Below are 22,734 nucleotides of genomic sequence, written 5' to 3'. Positions count from 1 at the left end.
AGAATTTTCTATACAGGTCCACGATATCGTATATCCCTCATATAACGGTACCCCCGATATTCGGTATTTCGACGTTTTTAGCCATATTTTTCAACGGAATGGTCACAAGGGGTTCTTTGTGAGCACTTTACCCCCCGACAGAGAATTCTCTATATAGGTTAGCGATATTCGGTATTTTGATGATTTTAGCCACTTTTTCCAATTGAATTATCTGAAAATCCACACAAGGAGTTTCTTGTGAGTACTTTACACGCAGACATAGATTTATCTTTATAGGTAGACAATATCGTATATCCCCCCATATATCGGCACCTTCTTATATTAGATATTTTAAAGATTTTAAAAGAATTTTTAATGGATTTTATTTATTTTTTTTTTTAAGTTTCTAATTTGTTCCAAATGGTGGAGGGTATTCAAAGTTCGGGCCGGCGTATAAATTTTAAAAGGCCATTATTACACCAAAATCCTATATGGAGATTCCACACTTATAAAATGGAATTTTATAGAAGAACATTAAATAATGGACTTTTGAGAACTTCTTAAATAATAGAATATCACTGTTTTTTCCGTTTCACGGAGAGTCTCTTCTGGAGACATACCATCTATAGATTTAACATGAATGGCATATCTTCCTCTGTATTTGGCTTAGAATCATCCTTACGCCCCAAGGAGATCTAACATAACCTCGCACTCATTTTCTATTTCCTACTCTAAATTATATTCGCCCTAAACCCTGCTGGTTTATTATGTTTTATTTCATTTCCCTTCATTTGGGATAATATTTTTCTCATATTTTTTGTCTTCTTATTTCTCTGCATTATTCACACTTACCTTAAGAAAAAATAATCCACCTGCCGGCAATGTTATCCGATGTGAACCGGGTAGAATTTTCAATGCTACACCGTCTTTGTACCATTGGATTGTGGGTATGGGCGAGCCTTCCGCTTTGCAATTAAGCGTCGCTGGTTCATGGCGTGGTACGGTTGTGTCAATTGGATGTTCCACTATTCGTGGCGGATGAGAACCTGCAAGAAAAAATGAGAGGAAACGGATACAGACATAAGACACATGGAGACACACACACAAATGACGGCATACATATATACACACACATATATGGAATAAAGGTTTTATTTATGTGCATATAACAAGGAAAAGAATTAAAATATATGAGAACGAATGCTTCGCAAAAATGGAAGAAAGAAATATTGCAACAACAAATGCAATGCAGTGCAATGCTTTTTCCCCTTCTACGTAGAGCGTTATTTAGCCATGGATAAGGAGGCGACCAGGCAAATGCATATGAATGAAGAGAATTTGCAAAGGACAGGATTATGCAGTTTGTCATCGCCTCTCGCCCAGGCAAATTGTGGCACTGGCTTTAATGTCATACCTTACGTCTTTGTTTTGTTTTACTTTGTATGTAAATCACAAGCGAATTTTTTGCTTTTATTTTTGCGTTTTCTTTTTACTTTTTTTTTTTTTTTTTGCTTTTTTTGTTATCTCATCGTATGCATATGAACGAACACCTGTACAATATTATTTATGTGCAAGCAGAAGATTATAAATTATATGCAGTTTCTTTATAAGGGAAAATTAATACTACAGGTGAATATATCGAGCGGAATTTAAGAAACTCAAAAGGAAAATGAAACAGAAAGTTCTTAATCCAGTTCTGAGAATTGAAAAATTAATTGTTGATTATAAATTAACGCAAAATAAGTCTGTAGAGGTAAGAAAGTTTTTGGAGTACTATGATCCGATAAGTTAAACTCTGTTCCCTATGTAACTAATGCTTTATAGGTTGAAAATCTTAAGTTCTAAGAAGTTCTCTTTTTCGAAATGTATTGAAAAAATTATTTTTATGTTTGAATGGTATTAACTATAGGCTTGCATACCATTCTAGGAACAAAACGCCGAGTTATTATCAATTTAATGTTATGAAAGCCAGTAAAGTGCAATAGTCGGGAAGGGCCAACTTTATGCCAGCCTAACCACTACAATATTAAGTAGAGCTACCTGCAACAAATAAACTTCCATATAGGACATTTTTATACCCTACACCACATAGTGGTAAGTGTATTATGTCTTTGTGCATTTGTTTGTAATCCATGGATAAGGCAGCGAGGTAGACCCATAGTTACTTTTGAGGATTTTCATAGAATCACTTTCTGAGTCGATTTATACATGTCAGTCCGTCATGTATTTTTGTGAACAAAATGGAATGAAATTTTCCAAAAAAAAAAAAATATATTTTTTGGCCCAAGGACGAAGCGCTTGCTTGAGGTGATCGACACTTTGGTATTTTTTAGTGCCAACCTTGCTTCAAAAAATACTCCAGACATAATGGTCCAATGGATTGGTGTCCGGAGATTTTGGTGGCCATTATGCGCTGAAAATGAAGCGAGGAACGGTATTTTGTAATCATTCTTGGGTGGCGCGTGCTGAGTCCTGTTGGAATGTCCAAGGTCTACGGACAAGGTTTTAATACCCCTTCCAGAATATTTTCGCTATAGTATTCGGAATTTATTCTGATGACACGGTCGATTAATACGAACGGAGAACGACTATCGGCTGTTATGTCGGCCCAGCTCTTTTGAGCCAATTTTCTTTCTGTTGCGGTGTAAATATTTGCACTTTCGGGAATTTCAACGGCTTTACCCCGAGCTCATTTGTTGATTTTTGGCGAATGGAATATTGCGATATGTTCAGCTCACGAGCCATTTTTCGGCCGCTGCGACGCGGGTATCGGTCAAATCGCTTCTTTACTTTTCGAACCATTTTTGCTGACGTTGCTGTTTTCTTTCGTCCTCTTCTTTGACGTCGGGCTACGCTACCAGTATCACGGTAACGAGCGATGGTAAGAGACAAATGATTTATTCAAATTTAAATTCTGGAGTGCTCTAACGATGGCCACTTGTGGTTTTCCAGCCATAAAGAAATAACACTATCACGCTTGAATTCCATCACGAATAAGTTTTTTTTTTTTTCTGGAAAATTCTCACCAAAATGCTTTCGTATGTTTGTAAACAATATAATAAGCTGTCACTGGAATCATTTTTAACAGCTGTCGGACGAGTGGCTTAGAAATGACAGCAGTCTGAAATTGGTTGCAGTTTTTTCATCTCACCCTGTATGTGATGTCCTGTACCACTTGGAAAATAAGGTAAAAACCCTCACAATCACTAAAACAGGACCTATATTTTTATAAGGACTGTACAAAAAGGTGGTCCTTTATTGAGAATTATTTTCCTCATATCAAGAACTCAAAACGTCAAGGCATCGACAAAACGTAAAAAATACTTGATATCATAGTAAGTCGTAGTATGAACCTTATACCAAAAAGTGGACCGAATTTACCCATTTTCGTTTCCAATGAATCTGGATGTAATCCAAAGATCTCTGTCAGAGTGCGAAGCTCTATTCTAAGACTTTTTAAGTGTCAAATTTTTTCGCAGTTTCAAATTTTTAAATGGGCCCTATTAGAATAATTTGAAATTACATTTAAACTTCAAGAATCAAATTTCCCATTTCATTTTAGATAATTCCAACCACATACTAATAATAGGATTTCTCAATTTTTAATGGGCAAATCAATTAGATCCTCTTGAGGTATATAGGTCTAGCACCCAGAAACCAAACAAACAACAAAACCCTTTGGTCATTACTAAGTCCCCAAAACATTTTTCCTGCTTTTTAGTATCAGCAAACATTGAAAACCCAGCCAGCCCTCATCATTGATTGTCAAGCAAACGCCTATTGATGTTTGACAAAGCCACAGGCAACACCCAAATAAACAATTAGTAAAAATGCATGAAATGTTCTGGCTTCATTTGCAAGGGGTCCTTTCGGGGTCATATATAAGAGAAAAACAATTCTTGTTTTTGTTTCTTTTAAAACCAAAAAAAAAAAAAAAGATCGAAGGAAAACCAAAAAAAAAAAAACCATTCAGTGGACCTTCTATTTTGGAGAAGGAGGAGGAGGCAAAAAATGCCAATGTTTATTTAGCTAAACAAGAGATCTCTTGAAAAGCGGTGTCTGACCTTTTTTCGGTTGGTTTTGTTGTGGCTAAAGCTTTGCCATTGATGTTGCATGTTTTGCTGGTTATATGTTAGCTTTGTTGCTATTAGAACAACAACCATGGATATATACCAGCAACATTCAGCTGCTGCCCATTTCGATTCTTTCATTTCATGCAGAGAGCACTACAACAGACAAAATATAAAAAAGCAACAACAAAACAACATTTTTCTATTTTGAAAAATACATGGGTGCCAACATAAGTAGTGCAAAGTTCAGCTGGTTAAAGGATATAAACCTACAAAAACAGCTCCGCTCTCTGTACAAACATTTACCAAATCCACCCCGTTCGCTTTTTTGTATCTGTTCTCGTTAAACTTACCGGGGTTATTCACCCACACCGGTCCACCGCCTTGTGTTTTTGGTATAAAAATTTTGGTTTGAGGCCAGAACTGGGCGAAGGCGTCATCGTCATCACGATGATGATGGTGGCGTTGGGTGTTGAGTCGCTTTGGGTGTAATGCATGATGACATGCAACATTTACCAAAAGGGTGCAAAGGAGTTCAAGAACGTTGCTATGAAATGTGTGCACCAATATACATACATACGAATATATTCAGCACTTGTGTGTGTGTAATAAAATGATTGGATGTTATTTCACCTACTCAGACCAGATAAGACCACTTGAACAGAAAACTCTGGCGGATGGCGTAAAAATGGTTGAATGTTATTTAATAAACAGCGAAGAGTTTCCGAGGTGTAAAAGAACGAGGGGAGCGAAGTTCTATGCAGATGAGAACCTTTAAGAGTAGGAAGAATTTTTAAAGAATTTCAGAATCGTTTCCATTTTTCCCATTTTATTTCATATGAGTTACAAATACTATTTCAAAATTTTTTCCGTTTAATTTGTTTGAAAGATTCGTTGGCTTCAAAGTATGATTTGGAAATTGGTAACCAAAAAACCAGTAAAGAATGTCTTAAAAACGGGCGGAGCCGACTTTATGATACTCTACACCACTTTGCTAATTTAGTAGAGCTTCTCATAAAAATTAAAAGTTCTTATGGGAGAATTCAATCATACACGCTATGATTATAATTATAATTTAAAGTTCAAAGGACTAAATATGCCGAAGCATTTGTATCTTTTAAATTCGGGCTTGTATTGCCCATTTGGTGCACAATTAATTTGAAATCGTATAAAGATATATATGGGAGCTATATCCAAATCGGAACCGATCTCGATAAAATTTGGCAAAGATATTTCTGAGCTGTATTTGATATATTTCCTTGAATATCGTTGTTACGGAGTGCATATTACGGCAGTGGGTAACAAATACAACAAATCGGATGAACAATATATATGGGAGCTATAGCTATATCTGAACCGATCTTCACCAAATTTGGCATACTACCTTCTAGACTCAATTCGGTCGTAGGTGCCAAATTCCATCCCATTTGGGCAAATATTGGACGTTTGGTGCACAATAAAATGTAAATCGGACGAAGTTATATATGGGAGCTATATCCAAATCTCAACCGATCTCGATAAAATTTAGCAAATGTATTTCTGAGCTGTATTTGATATATTTCCCCAAAAATTGTTGTTACAGAGTGCATATTACGGCTGCGGAGGACAAAAATAACAAATCGGATGAACAATATATATGGGAGCTATAGCTATATCTGAACCGATTTCGATCAAATTTGGCATACTTATTTTCAGGTCAAATCTGATCGTACGTGCAAAATTCCATACTATTCGGACTGATATTACACGTTTGGTGCACAATAAAAGGCAAATCGGACGAAGATATATATGGGAGCTATATCTAAATGTTGACCGATTATCTCCAATTAGGGTTCGTCCTTGGGCCAAACATATGTTGTTTGGAAAATTTCATCTCAATCGGATAATAAATGCGACCTGCATTTTGTTCACAAGAATACATGGACAGACGGACGGACGCACGGACAGACGGACTGACATGCATAAATCAACTCAGAAAGTGATTCTATGCTGATCATCAAAAGGAACTATGGGTCTATCTCGTTTCTTTTTGCCTGTTATAAACAAATGCACAAAGACATAATACCCTAACCACCTTGTGGTGTAGGGTATAAAAAAACGAATAGCGGAATGAGTGAAAAGGGTGTATTCCCATTATCTATGAAACATCTTTGAAGAGAACTATGTTTATTGGTACAAGTTTTGTTATAGACCTTTTTTAAACGTATTTTGATGATCACTTAAAATGTTTCAAATTTGGAAAATGAAGTTCCTAATAGGTACTGCATCCTTTAGCCAAGTCCTCTTTTAGTAATAAATTTCCTAAAACCAATTTGTATTAAATTTAGCAACATTTAATACACTTAGACTGATTTTCCTATCCTACACAGCAAAAGGGAAACCATTCAAAATTTTAGATTTTTAGTTCTATATCTTGTATTTAGCACATATTTCCGAAACCATTTACACATCCCAACCCCACCACACAAAAAGTGATCTGATTCCAAATTTTAGTTTTCGAACTCTTTTCCTTCTTTGTCGTGCTTTCTTAGTACATATTTACACAACCACGTTTAAATTTTAACCCAACACACTAACAGTGACCCCAATATCAATATTTCAAATTTCAGCTCTACCCAAATCTGGTTGTACCATATTTAATACCATTTAGTACTCTTCTTACACTTAGTACACATTTCCAAAACAACCTCCTTATATCAAACCTACTCTCCCAACTAATTTCTTATATAAAGATTATAGGTCTATCCGTTCCAACACCACACCAAATGGCACCAAATATAGTACTTTTTATTCTTTAAGTACACTTGTAGTTCGAGTTTCGTTTAGTACATCTCTCCAACACTTCATAAGCGACCCTCAATCCAAATTTCAGAATTCTAGCTCAGTCCGTTTGATCAATACGACGTTCTTAAATTTTAGTACAAATTAGTAAATTTAGTACCCTTCTAGAACAAATTTTTAAAACACGAGCCTTATCTCATCCCATCGTACCATCGCTCGTTACCGTGATACTGGTAGCGTAGCCCGACGTCATGGAAGTGGACGGAGGAAAATAGTAACATCAGCAAAAATGGTTCGAAAAGTAAAGAAGCGACTTGATTAAAACCCGCGTAGCGATGGCCGAAATATGGCTCGTGAACATATCACAATATTCCATTCGACCATGAGCTCGGGGTAGAGCCATTTAAATTGCAAAAAGTGCAAGAACAGAAAAAATAGACTCAAAAAGACTAAAAAGAGCTAAAGAGTTGCTTCGCTTGGCCGAAAGTGGTGAACTGCCGAATTTGGTTTTCTCCGATGAGAAAACATTCATTGTACAGCAGTTTATAAACAAACAAGACGATCGTGTTTACTTGCCAAAGAGGCCAGCCGAAAATGTGCACCTTCGGTTGGCCACCAGAACTCAAGCGCCGGCAATGGTGATGGTGTTGGCCGCCATAACAGCCGATGGTCGCTCTCCGCTAGCATTAATCGACGGTGTCTTCATAATAAATGCCGAGTATTATCGCGAAAATATTTTGGAGGGTGTATTTAAGCCTTGGGCACGCGAACATTTTGACCGCAGACCTTGGACATTCCAACAGGACTCAGAACCATCACACTCAGCACGCGCCACCAAGGAATGGTTATAAAAATGGGATTCCTCGGTTCATTTCCAGCGCACAATGGCCACCAAAATATCCGGATACCAATCCGTTGGACTATTGTTTCTGGAGTATTTTGGAAAGCAAGGTTGGCACTAAAAATACCAAAGTGTCGATCACCTCAAGCAAGCGCTTCGCCGGTAATGGGCCATAATACCGCAGAGCAACATTCGGACAGCGTGTGACGGTTTCATTGGCCGTTTGAAGGACATAATTCCTGTCAAAGGTGACAAATCCGAAAAAATCTAAACTTATTCTAAAATCTGAAGCTATTTCCGACATTTCTTTCTTTCAGTCAATAAAATTAAAAACATGTAAAAATTATGTCGTTTATCTTTGTTGCAGTTTTTTTTATCTCACCCTGGATCTTCAAACGATTTAGGGTTAATTGTGCGCCAAATGGCCAATATCAGTCCAAATGACCTGAATTTTGGCTCATCCGACCGAATTCAGTCTAGAAGCTAGTACATCGAATTCCAAGAAAATCGGTTCAGATATAGCTATAGCTCCCATATATATGTTTCATCCGATTTGCTGCTTGAGTCCCTTACATTCGTAATATGGATTCGACAACAATGATATTTGGTACCAGATATCTTATAAAGCTCGGAAATATCTTTGCCAAATTTGATCGAGAACGGCTAAGATTTAGATATAGCTCCTATATATATCCTTAATCCGATATCAGGTTTATTGTGCAAATAATAGCTAATATCAGCCCAAATGGAGTGAATTTCGGGACGTACGTTTTCATTTTGTGCAACTCGGCTCCGATACATATTTTCTTTATATAATCCTTCTCCAAGTGATAACATGCACTCTAATAACAAACTTTAATTGCTCTAAAGCCAAATGTTGATAGGTGGTCTAATCTAAATTAAATAAATTCTTTTGTTACGGAAGCTCTACTAAATATACATATTGGTATAGGGCATCATATAGTCGACCCTGTATGACTTTTGACTTTTCCTTACTGTATTTTTTTATATTTTTTATGATTTTTGTAGCGTACGGAAGCTTTTGGAGCATATTGATAATTAATAGATTAATTATAAAACCTTGCAATCGAAATTTTGAGAACGAACCTTGATATTTAAAATAATCTAGTTATGTATCCCAATATAATTCCGAATTACTTAAAACAAGTGAAAAAGATGTAGTTCGGCCGGGCCGACCTTTGAATACCCTCCACCATTTGGGGCGAATTTGACAATTCTCAAAAACAATAAAATCCGTTAAAACTTCTGTTAAAATATTAAAAATACCGATTGTAGCTATTATATTTTGGGGTCTATACGACGACACGAACCTGCGTAGGTAACATTTGTCATAAGCCATTAAAATATTCAAATGCGAAACTTAAAAACCAGTAAGGAAAGCTCAAAAGTCGGGCGGGGCCGACTATATGATATCCTACACCACTATGCATATTTAGTAGAGCTCTCGTAAAAAGGTCTATACAGGGCATTTCAGAGCTCTATGAGATATTTGGTACAAAATCAAAATCTATCTAATTCTATCGTGCATTTTACGAACTATAGCTATCTCCGAGCCGGGTTTCTCTAAATTTTACGTATTAGCTTCTAGACTGAATTCGGTCTTATGTACGAAAATTCAGGTGATTTGGGCTGATATTGACCATTTAGTGCACATTTAACCCGAAATCGGATGAAGATATATATGGGAGCTATATCCAAATCTGAACAGAATTCGATAACATTTAAAACAGGTATTCCTGTGCTCCATCTAATACCTAGTACCAAATATCACGGTTGTGCAGTGAATATTACGAATGTATGGGACTAAAACACTAAATCGGATAAAACATATATATGGTTGCTATATCTATATCTGAACCGATTTTCACTAAATTTGATATACTTGCTTCTAGGCTGAATTTGGTCCGATGTACTAAAATTCAGTCCATTTGGACTTATATCGACCATTTGGTGCACAATTAACCCGAAATCGGATGAAGATATATATGGGAGCTATATCCAAATCTGAACCGATTTCGATAAAATTACAAACAGCTATTTCTGGGCTGTATCTTATATCTGGTACCAAATATCATTCTTGTGGAGTGCATATTACGAATGTGAGAGGCTTAAACACCAAATCGGATAAAACATATATATGGGAGCTATAGCTGTTTCTGAACCGATTTTCCCCAAATTTGTTGTATTTGCTTTAAGGCTAATCTCGGTCACATGTGCCAAAATTCGGGCCATTTGGGCTGATATTGGCCATTTGGTGGTCAATTAGCCCGAAATCGGATGAAGATATATATGGGAGCTATATCCAAATCTGAACCGATTTCGATCGGTTGGGTGTGCCAAAATTCAGGTAATTTGGACTGATAGTGGACATTTGGTGCACATTTAACCCGAAATCGGATGAAGATATATATGGGAGCTATATCTAAATTTGATCCGATTCTCACCAATTTCAATAGGGTTCGTCCTTGGGCCAAAAAAATATTGTTTGGAAAATTTCATCTCAATCGGATAATAAATGCGACCTGCATTTTGTTCACAAGAATACATGGACAGACGGACGGACGGACGGACAGACGGACTGACATGCATAAATCGACTCAGAAAGTGATTCTATGAAGGTTCTCAAAAGTAACTATGGGTCTATCTCGTTTCCTTCTCCATGTTACAAACAAATGCACAAAGACATAATACCCTTACCACTATGTGGTGTAGGGTATAAAAATTGGTTATAATTTATATAAAATCAAAATACCGAACATCGGGAGGTACCGTTATATGGGGGCTATACGAAGACGTGGACCTGCACAGATAATTAGCATTCTTAGGTTTTAGTATCCATTTCGAAGAAATTTGAAACTATTCCGGTTAAAACTGTCGCTAAAATCATCAAAATACCGAATATCGGGAGGTACAGTTATATGGGGGCTATACCAGAACGTGGACCTACATGGAGCATTTTCAATACCAAAAGTTCTGCAGACATAACATACATTTGAGCAAATTTTTATCAATTTACTTCAATTCGCTCGGAAGCTAGAGTGATTTCCACAAACGGACGGGCATCGCTAAATCGACATGTGGTTTATATGTGGTACGGGCTTCAGCAAGTTTAAAGTCCCTGCTGGATAGCACAGAAATTTTTATCGACCATCTGCTATATCATAAAATCATCATCGGAAACCACAACACCATGTTAATTTATCACTATTATCAGAGGGGTTGCAATTATCGAAATCGTCGAATACGACGAACCATATGATATTTTTGTTTGGATCACACCTATACCTACACAAGCGTCATATGTTGTCTCGGAATGACTCGCCCATTCCCTTTATATCAATGCAGCTAATGTGAATGCTTACTGGCTTCCTTCACGACTGACTGGTGATTGGGTGATAAATGTTTAAATAACCATAAGTGAATGTTGCATTCAATCAAACACACAAACACGAATACACATTCAGGCAAACAACAAACATGACTGCAATCAAAGATATACGTTGGGAAGCGAAAGGCCAACAGAACCAACTGCGTTGCATACCAATCTCCAACTAAATCAATGAAATAGAGCATCAAACAGAGGGTTGTTTATTAGCATAAGGGGGTGGTAAATTCCAAACACCTCACTTTCTACGCAGTGACTAACCAATGCAGTTTTTTTTTCCTTTTTTGTCTCATTTCACAGAGTAATGAAATTTGATGTATTTTTGTTTATTATTCAAATTAAATTATAATTTTGTGTGCGAGTGCCATGAGGCATGCATTTGTGTGTGTGGGTGAGGGTTGGGAGTTGGAAAGGGAAAGTGCAATTAAGGCGTGTCGACAACGATAATTTCTTTATGAGCATTTTTTTGTCACCGCCGCTCACAACAAAGGTAACACGAGACTTTTTACCCTATGGTCAAATTGTCTGTCCCGTTGCGTTTGGTCACTTGGTCTGAGTGTGTGTGTGTGCGTGTGTTGGCCCAACAATCATTTTTCATAACCAAAACAAACATAAAAATATTTTCGGTTGGCTCATTGTTGCCCTGGACGATTTCTTAAATTTCTTTAGTCCATGTTTGTCCCTTAACAATCAGGAAACGAGAAACGGTCATATTCCAATGGTTTTCATTTACCCCAAGGGTGACGTTGCCCAGGCATGGGATGAAGAATTGTTGACACCACTGATTGTAGCCCATGGCCTTTTTTTGTCATCAGCTCGTGCCATTCTTAGTTAAAGCTATTTTGTTTTTTGGAATGGGGAGGGGACTATTGTGGTGTTGTTTGGTTTGACCGGCTGTTGGTCGTTTGTTTGGTCGCTGTCTGTTCGTTATATTTTGTTAACCATCCGTTTTAAAGGTTTGTTGTTGTTGCTTTACCACTTCACTGGTTGCCATTGGCACTTATTGTTGTTTTTTTTTTTTTTTTTGTTCGACGCATTGAACTCCAAGGAAATGAAAAATAAACCAAAAGCCAAAAAAAATGAAAATATTTCGTCTATTTAAGGGCAAAGACGACGACGACGACGACGACCACCATGCATTCAACACTCCCATATCGAAGTGAAAATATGAAAAATGTTTATTTAACAATACCTACATTTCACATGAGTTGGTGTTCGTTTGTCGTCTCCCCTCGTTTTTCGGAAATGAACATAGAAACCAGGAGGGAGTCAGTTCTTTGTTTGTTCAATAACATTATGAGTAATCAACCAAAGTCAGACGTCATTGTGCAAGGTTGTTATGTATGTGTGTTGGGTTATGACAAACAACTTGAATTCTTCTTGGCGACACTTATTTTGGGGGAATGATGAAATGCTTGAAAATTCTTGGGCAAATTAAAAGGCAATAAATTATCTTAAAAATCACGTTCGTAAAATATTTTCAGTTCTTTTTTCTGTGAAATTAGAAATGGAGAACGAGAAGTCTAGACAATATAAGGAATGCTGATGGGGTAAATGTGGGGCCAATAAGGGTGGGATATAATTACAGAAAAAATTGTCTTAAAGACAGAAGTAATTCTTAAAGGGATTTTTAAGCAGAGTCTCCTTTAATCGTGATAATAATTATAACTAACATGTACAATTTTTTTCGATGGAAAGAAATAAGGCTTTCAGTGAGGCGTCTATATAACGATTATATATTCTTCCAGGGAGCTATAACATTTGAAAATCCTTTTATGGATAGAAGATCTTTGAAAATTCATCTATAAGACGAAAGTTTTTCAGCAAGAGAACACTATTGCAAGACCTTCTTAAAATAAAAGCTTCTTGGAAAGTTCTTTAACTGGATGTAGACACGTGAAAAATATTTTGTGGAGGGCAGACCTATTTGGTAGGGCGAACCTTTTTAAAGGTTTTAACAATGGGTATCTAAAGAAAGAAACCTTCGAAATATTTTCTATATTCTCTGTGGCAGAATGGTATTCTATAAAATGAAACCTTTTAAAAAACGACTTCCAAGAGGCTGAAATAATTTTTACAGGGTCTTTCATAGACGAGTTCTTCTATAGAAAAAATTCACTTAAAATGTTTTTAATCGATAGAAGACCTTCGACATTCTACGAAAATTCCTTCAAACAGTATTCTGAAGAGAAAAAACATTTGAAAGGTCTTTTTTAGGAACAAGACCTTTGAAAAGTCTTCAATAGAAAGAAGATCCTTTATAGAATAAAGACATGTGGAAGTTCTTCTATAAAGAAATTACTTTTGAAAGTTCCTTTACAAAGACTCTCGAACGGATTTTGGTAGAGTGATGACCCTCTTTGGACGAAAGAGCTTTGAAACTCTTCTCTTTAGGAGAAAGCCCCTTTGAAAAGTAATCTAAAAACATTGCTCAATGGCTCAAAATCCATTTTTTCCGCCCAAAACTATTTCTATACCTCCACATATAAACCCTGGGAACCTACAGTGACCTCAATATCAAATTCCCATTTTCAGCATTTTAGCTGTATCTCTTCACCCAATATCTAATTTAGTAACATTAGTAAGGATATCCAAAACAGTGTGCATCTTTCCATCCCAGACAACAAAAGTGATCCAAAATTAGTACCATTTAGTACTTTTCGAACATTTATAGAACGCATTTGCAAACCACCACCACCAGATACAAACAAACACCTCAGTTTCAAATTGGAGGATTTCCGGCCCTATCCCTTCGCCCAATACGATAACAATCAGTGATCTCGATAACAAATATCAAAGTTCCATCTCTAACCCTTCACCCAACGGCACATTTTGCGGCTATTTGCACTTCCACGTAATCTTCATAGCACGCATTTAAAACCAACTCCGTATGTTAAGCACAGACATCAACAGTGACATACATATCAAATTTTATGCTTTCAGCTCTATTTCTTCACTCAATATCAAATTTGGTACTATTTAGTATTTTTCGTACAATTATAGTTCGCAATTCCAACACCACCTCAATATCTCAATTCCAGATACCAACAGAGAACTCAATATCAATTTTGGGGATTCTAGCCAAATCCCTTTATCCAATAACAAATTAAGTACCATTTAGTTCTTTTCGTACAAATAACGGACGCATTTCCAAACTACCGCCAAACCTCAAACACAGATATCATCACTAATCCATATTTTAAATTTCCGAATTTTATCTCTATCCCTTCGCTCAATGGCAAATATAGTATCATTCAGTACTTTTCGTACTATTATAGTACACATTTCCGAGACGTCTCTATATTCCTACACTACAGGGTGAGATGAAAAAAGTGTAACCAACTTCAGACTGCTAAGCCACTCGTCCGACAGCTGTTAACATTATTCCAGTGATAGCTCCTTATATTGTTTACAAGCGTATAAAAGCATTGTGATGAGAATTTTCCAGAAGAAAAAAGTTATTCGTGATGGAATTCAAGCGTGATAGTGTGATTTATTTATATTTGCCCGGAAAACCACAAGTGGTTATCGTTAGAGCACTCCAACATTTAAATGTGAATAAATCTTTTGTGTATCGTACCATCGCTCGTTACCGTGATACTGGTAGCATAGTCCGACGTCAAGGAAGTGGGCGGAAGAAAACAGCAACATCAGCAAAATTCGGGCAGCGTGTGACGGTTTCATTGGCCGTTTGAAGGCCATAATTCGTGCCAAAGGTGACCAATTCGAACAAATCTAAACTTATTCTAAAATTGTATTCTATATCCGATATTTATGCATACATTCTCAAAAAAAAAAATAAGTAAATAAATAAATAAGTAAAAAAGGAGTAAGTTCGGTCGGGCCGAACTTTGAATACCCTCCACCACTTGGAACGAATTAGAAAATATTCAAGAAAATAAAATCCATTGAAAATTCTGTTAAAATCTTTAAAATACCTAATACCGGAAGGTTCCGATATATGGGGGGATATACGGTATTGTGGACCTATATAGACAAATCTATGTCTGGGGGTAAAGTACTTACAAGGAACTCCTTGTGTGAATTTTCAGATAATTCCATTGGGAAATGTGGCTACAATCATCAAAATCCCGAATACCGGGGGGTACCGTTATATGGAGGCTATACGATATTGTGGACCTATATAGATAATTCTCTGCCGAGGTATAAAGTACCCACAAGGAACTCCTTGTGTGGATTTTCAGACAATTCCATTGAAAAATGTGGCTAACATCTTCAAAATACCGAATATCGGAGGGTACCGTTATATGGAGGCTATACGATATTGTGGACCTATATAGACAAATACCTTTCAGGGTTTAAAGTGCTCACAAAGAAATCCTTGTGTGGATTTTCAGAGAATACCATTGGAATATATAGCTAAAATCATCAAAATACCGAATAACGGGGGTACCGTTATATGGTACCCACGATATCGTTAACCTATATAGAGAACTCTATATCAGGGGGTAAAGTGCTCACAAAGAACCCCTTGTGAAGAATTTCAGACGATTCCGTTGAAAAATGTGGCTGAAATCATCAAAATAAAGAATATCGGGGGTACCGTTATATGGGGGCTATACGATGTCGTGGACCTATACAGACAACTCTCTTTCAGAGAGTAAAGTACTCACAAAGAACTCCTTGTGTGGATTATCAGACTATTCCGTTGAAAAAAGTGGGTAAAATCATCAAAATACCAAATATAGGGGAGTACCGTTATGTGGGGGATATACGATATTGTGGACCTATATAGACAATTCCGTTTCAGGGGTAAATTGCTCACAAAGAACTCCTTGTGTGGATTTTCAGACAATTCCGTTGAAAAATGTGGCTAAAATCAAAAAATGCCGAATACCGGGGGGTACCGTTATATGGAGGCTATACGATATTGTGGACCTATATAGATAATTCTCTGCCGAGGTATAAAGTACCCACAAGGAACTCCTTGTGTGGATTTTCAGACAATTCCATTGAAAAATGTGGCTAAGATCATCAAAATACCGAATATCGGGGCTATACGATATACCCCATCTTTGAACTTGACCTGCCTGCAGACAAAAGAGAGATCTGTGCAAAATTTTAGCTTCCTATCTTAATTCGTTTGGACTGTAGCGTGATTACAACAGACGGACAGGGCTAAATCGTCTTAGAATGTTACGCTGATCAAGAATATATATACTTTGTTGGGTCTAAAATGATTATTTCGATGAGTTACAAACGGAATGACGAACTTAATATACCCTCCATACTTTTTTTGATGGAGGGTATAAAAAATTAAAGTTATGGCTTGTGACTTTGTTGCAGTTTTATCTCACCCTGTGCATATGAACAACGACCCTAAAACCAAATTTTAGGTTTCAAGCACTATCTGTTCAGCCAACATTAAATTGTACTAAATATAGTAGTATTTAGTACTTTTCGTGCATTTGTAGTACATATTTCTAAAACCACCACGATAACACAACCCTACCTCATACAGGGACCCCAATGCAAAATTTTTGAATTCCATTGTCATCCTTTCACCCTAAACTAAGCATTTACAAATTTAGTACAGTTCGCACACTTAGTACTCATTTCCTTTTAGTAAGGAAGAAAACCCCCGCCTTATCACACGTATACGCACCAAGACTGTCCCATGGCCAACTTTTCAAGTTTCTAGGTGCTTCGTCTGAGCGTTGAAGAATCATTCAGTCAGTAATTTCTCTACTCTTTTATTTATAAATATACCTTTGTAGCATCCCCACTCCGCTGTCCTAATTGTTTCTAGTTTGGCCCATAAATCTATTCAAATCCCAAAAATTCTCTAAACAAAACCTAATTATTCAAATAGTCCATTTAATTATTGCATGTTTCTAATTACAGTGGAAAATCTAGAAAAACTAAGAAAAAATTAAAAACGAAAACAAAGAAATAACTTTGGACCACAAACAACGAAACTTTTGTTTATTACAGCTAGGATTTTTTTGGATTGAAAAAAAAAAAAAAATAAAAAATGAAGAAAAAAACACACATTACTTTGTTTCTGATTGCATACTTTGCATTTAATCGTCATGACAGGAAATTGTTGCAAATATGCTCCTTGTTAAGTGAAAGAAAAACCTAGAGTTCTGTACTCGCCAAAACTGTGTTATTTGTGCAAAACAATGTAATATTTAGAAAATGCCCCGTGATTGTTGGTACACTCTCTAGTTGCTGTTGTGTTTTTCGTCTTCTTCTTCTTCGTTCAGTCTAAAAGTTGTAATTACTTCTCTCAACCCTTTCCTATCATGTATGTGTGTGTATGATAAAACTACACAAAAGTTCCAGACATACAATTGTTGCATTAGTTGCTTAATGTTGCAAATGCATGTGGCCCATCTGGGGCAGTTTGGTTTTCAGAGTTCATCATAGGCAAGGTAATTTGCATAAAAATTCTGGTTCTTCTTCTTCATGTTGTTTGTTGTTGTTTTCTTTTTCTTCTTTACTACTGCTACTACTGACCGATACAGGTATTGTAAAATCTAGTTGGTATATCCAACTGGGTTAATGAAACAAAACAACAATTTGCATTTAATATGTTTTCTGTTAACAAACTTTTGATTTTTTTTAACGAGAAGTTGGAAATATTGTAACGAGGCTAGGAAAAATGGAACTTTAAACAGCAAAATTTTGAAAAGACTATCTAAGGTACTGGAAACTAAACTTTTTTTAAAGATGACACGGAAAACGTTAACCTTGCAAAAATATCACGTTACTAGAAAATCTTTAAAATATCAAAACCAGTAAAGAAAGTCCTTAAGTCGGGCCGGGCCGACTTTTTGATACGGTGAACAATATATATGGGAGCTATAGCTATATCTGAACCGATTTCGATCAAATTTGGCATACTTATTTTCAGGTCCAATCTGATCGTACGTGCAAAATTCCATGCTATTCGGACTGATATTACACGTCTGGTGCACAATAAAAAGAAAATCGGACGAAGATATATATGGGAGCTATATCTAAATTTTGCCCGCCTTGGGCCAAACAAATGTTGTTCGGAAAATTTCATCTCAATCGGATAATAAATACGACCTGCATATTGATCACAAGAATACATGGACAGGCGGACGGACGGACAGACAGACTGACATGCATAAATCAACTCAGAAAGTGATTCTATGCAGATCATCAAATGGAACTATTTCTCTATCTCGTTTCCTTTTGACTGTTACAAACAAATGCACAAAGACATAATACCTTGAAAACCTTGTGGTGTAGGGTATAAAAACAGTAAGGAAAAGTCAAAATTCAAATTTAGGGAAGCTATATCCAAATCCTAGTCGTTCTCGATAAAATTAGGCAAAAGTATTTCTGAGCTCAATAAAATATCTGGTATTAAATATCATTGTTGTCAGATGCAGATTACGAATATGAGGGATTTTAAAAGCAAATCGGGTGAAACATATATATGGGAGCTATAGCTATATCTGAACCGATTTTCTTGGAATTCGATGTACTAGCTTCTTGACTGAATTCGGTCGGATGTGCCAAGATTCAGGTCATTTGGACTGATATTGATTAACCCGAAGTCAATTGAATATATATATGGGAGCTATATTCAAATCTGAACCGATCTTGATAAAATTTGGCTGAAGTATTTCTGGGCTGTACATGATATCTGCTAAGAAATACCATTGTTGTCGAATGCATATTACGAATGTGAGGGACTTAAACATCCATCATTATTGTGTAGTGTGGGGGTCTTAAGCCCCACATTCGTAATATGTACTCCACAAAAATAATCCAGTACCAGATATACCAAATCGGATGAAACCTATATATAGAAGCTCTATGTATTTGCTTCTAGACTGAATTCGGTCGGATGTACCAAAATTCAGGACTTTTGGACTGATATTGGTCATTTGTTTCACAATTAACCCGAAATCGGTTGAAGATATATATGGGAGCTATATCCAAATCTGAACCGATCTTGATAAAATTTGGCAGAGGTATTTTTGGGCTGTAAATGATATCTGGTACCAAATAGCACAGTTGTCGAATGCATATTACGAATGTGAGGGACTTAAATATCAAACCGGATGAAACATATAAATGTATGGGAGCTATATCTGGATCAATTTTCTTGGAATTCGATGTATTAGCTTCTAGACTGAATTCGGTCGGATGAGCCAAGATTCAGGTCATTTGGACTGATATTATTTACCCGAAGTCAATTGAAGATATATATAGGAGTTATATTCAAATCTGAACCGATCTTGATAAAATTTGGCTGAGGTATTTCTGTGATGTATCTGATATTTGGTGCCAAATATCATTATTGTGGAGTGCATATTATGCACGTGAGTGACTCATATATGTTTCATCCGATTTAAGGTTTTAACTTAAATCGGATGAAACATATATGAGGTACTTATAGCTATATCTGAACCTATTTTCTCAAAATTTATGTAGTTGCTTCTAGACTGAATTCGATCAGATGTACCAAAATCCAGGACATTAGGACTTATATTGGTCATTTGGTGCACAATTAACCCGAAATCGGTTGCAGATATATGGGAGCTTTATCTAATGCGATGATGCGATTATCACCAATTTCAATAGAGTTCGTCCTTGGGCCAAACATACATTGTTTGCAAAATTTCATCTCAATCGCATAATAAATGCGACCTGCATTTTGTTCACAAGAATACGTGAACGGACGGACTGACATGAAACCAGTAAGGAAAGCTCAAAAGTCGGGCGGGGACGACTATATGATACCCTACACCACTATGCATATTTAGTAGAGCTCTCGTAAAAAGGTTTATACAGGGCATTTCAAAGCTCTATGAGATATTTGGTACAAAATCAAAATAGCTATCTCTTAACCGGGTTACTCCAAATTTGACGTATTAGCTTCTGGACTGAATTCGGTCTTATGTTCGAAAATTCAGGTGATTTGGGCTGATATTGACCATTTAGTGCACAATTAACACGAAATCGGATGAAGATATATATGGGAGGCATATCCAAATATGAACAGATTTTAATAAAATTAAAATCAACTATTTTTGGGCTTTATCGGATATCTGGTACCAAATATCATTCCTGTCTAGTGCATATTACGAATGTGAGGGATTTAAAGACGAAATCGGATGAAACATATATATGGGAGCTATAGCTATATCTGAACCGATTTTTACTAAAATTGGTGTACATGCTTCTAAGCTGGTTTCGGTCGGATTTGCCAAAATTGATGCTATTACGGCCATTTGGTGTCAATCACCCGAAATCGGATGAAGATAATACCTGGTACCAAATATCACGGTTGAGGAGTGAATATTACGAATGTAAGGTATTAAAACACTAAATCGGATGAAACATATATATGGTTACTATATCTATATCTGAACCGATTTTCACTAAATTTGATATACTTGCTTCTAGGCTGAATTTGGTCCGATGTACTAAAATTCAGTTCATTTGGACTTATATCGGCCATTTTGTGCACAATTAACCCGAAATCGGATGAAGATATATATGGGAGCTATATCTAAATCTGAACCGATTTCGATAAAATTACAAACAGCTATTTCTGTGCTCCATCTAATACCTGGTACCAAATATCATTCTTGTGGAGTGCATATTACGAATGTGAGAGGCTTAAACACCAAATCGGATAAAACATATATATGGGAGCTATAGCTGTTTCTGAACCGATTTTCTCCAAATTTGTTGTACTTGCTTTAAGGCTAATCTCACATGTGTCAAAATTCGGGCCATTTGGGCTGATATTGGCCATTTGGTGGTCAATTAACCCGAAATCGGATGAAGATATGTATGGGAGCTATATCCAAATCTGAACCGATTTCGATAAAATTTAAAACAGCTATTTCTGTGCTCCATCTAATACCTGGTACCAAATATCACGGTTGTGGAGTGTATAGTAGGAATGTGAGGGACTTAAAGATCAAATCGGATGAAAGATATATATGGGAGCTATAGCTATATCTGAACCGATTTTCTTCAAATTTGATATACTTGCTTCTAGGCCGAAGTCGGTTGGGTGTGCCAAAATTCACGTAATTTGGACTGATAGTGGACATTTGGTGCACATTTAACCCGAAATCGGATGAAGATATATATGGGAGCTATATCTAAATTTGATCCGATTCTCACCAATTTCAATAGGGTTCGTCCTTGGGCCAAAAAAATATTGTTTGGAAAATTTCATCTCAATCGGATAATAAATGCGACCTGCATTTAGTTCACAAGAATACATGGACAGACGGACGGACAGACGGACTGACATGCATAAATCGACTCGGAAAGTGATTTTATGAAGGTTCTCAAAAGTAACTATGGGTCTATCTCGTTTCCTTCTCCATGTTACAAACAAATGCACAAAGAAATAATACCCTTACCACTATGTGGTGTAGGGTATAAAAACCGACTCAGAAAGTGATTCTATGAATAGCCTAAAAAGTAACTATGGGTCTATCTCACTTCCTACTCCATATTAAGAATAAATGCATAAAAGACATAATGCCTTACCATTATGTGGTGTTGGATATAAAAATGCCTGACTTGTAATGGTGGACTTTTCTCTGACAATGTCGCATAATCTGAATTTATTCGCCTTCCAGAATCCGACGCAAAAATATGCACTGAAAGCAGTTTATGATTATACCCTACACCACAAGGTGGTCAGGGTATTATGTTTTTGTGCATTTGTTTGTAACAGGCAAAAGGAAACGAGATAGACCCATAGTTCCTTTTGATGATCTGCATAGAATCATATTCTGAGTCGTTTTATGCATGTCCGGCCGTCCGTCTGTCCATGTATTTTTGTAAACAAAGTACAGTTCGCAATTATTGCCCGATCCAGATGAAATTTTGCACAAATCGTTTGTTTGGCCCAAGGACGAACCCTGTTGATATTGGAGATAACCGGTCAAAATTTAGATATAGCTCCCATATATATCTTCGTCCGATTTGCTTTTTATTGTGCACCAAACGTGTAATATCAGCCCGAATAGTGTGAAATTTTGCACAAACAACCAAATTAGGCCTGAAAATAAATATGGCAAGTTTGATCGAAATAGGTTGAGATATAGCTATAGCTCCCATATATATTGTTCATCCGATTTGTTATTTTTGTCCTTCGCAGTCGTAATATGCACTCTGTTACAACAATATTTGGGGAAATATATCAAATACAGCCCAGAAATACATGTGCCAAATTTTGTCGAGACAGGTTCAGGTTTGGATATAGCTCCCATATATATCTTCAACCTATTTCGGGTTAATTGTGAAACAAATGACCAATATCAGTCCAAAAGTCCTGAATAACTTAGTCCGATTTATTAATATTGTGCACCAAACGTCTAATATTTGTCCAAATAGGATGGAATTTGGCACTTAGGACCGAATTTAGTCTAGAAGTTAGTATGTCAAATTTGGTGAAGATCGGTTCAGATATAGCTATAGCTCCCATACATACTGTTCATCCGATTTGTTATATTTGTTACCCACAGCCGTAATATGCACTCCGTAACAACGATATTCAGGGAAATATATCAAATACAGCTCAGAAATATCTTTGTGAAATTGTATGGAGATCGGTTCCGAAATGGATATGGCTCCCATATATATCTTTATCCGATTTCAAATTAATTGTGCACCAAATG

The 22,734-nt window shown here is 36.4% G+C and overlaps 1 protein-coding gene across 2 annotated transcripts in view; it reads right to left on the bottom strand.

Annotated features, from left to right (window-relative positions):
* Positions 1-22,734, bottom strand: part of LOC101887284 (protein sax-3) — a 273,480-nt gene that overhangs the window by 114,708 nt on the left and 136,038 nt on the right. For both annotated transcript variants that reach the window (XM_059124601.1, XM_059124600.1), the window contains exon 2: positions 832-1,025. In XM_059124601.1, the coding sequence (XP_058980584.1) occupies positions 832-1,025 (194 nt within the window). The remainder of the gene's footprint in view (positions 1-831; positions 1,026-22,734) is intronic.

The sequence above is a fragment of the Musca domestica genome, unplaced genomic scaffold (genome assembly GCF_030504385.1).
Source record: "Musca domestica strain aabys unplaced genomic scaffold, Musca_domestica.polishedcontigs.V.1.1 3, whole genome shotgun sequence".
Taxonomy (NCBI): Eukaryota; Metazoa; Arthropoda; class Insecta; order Diptera; family Muscidae; genus Musca; species Musca domestica.
Note: the sequence above shows the minus strand (reverse complement) of the source record. Positions and strands in the feature narration are given on the sequence as shown.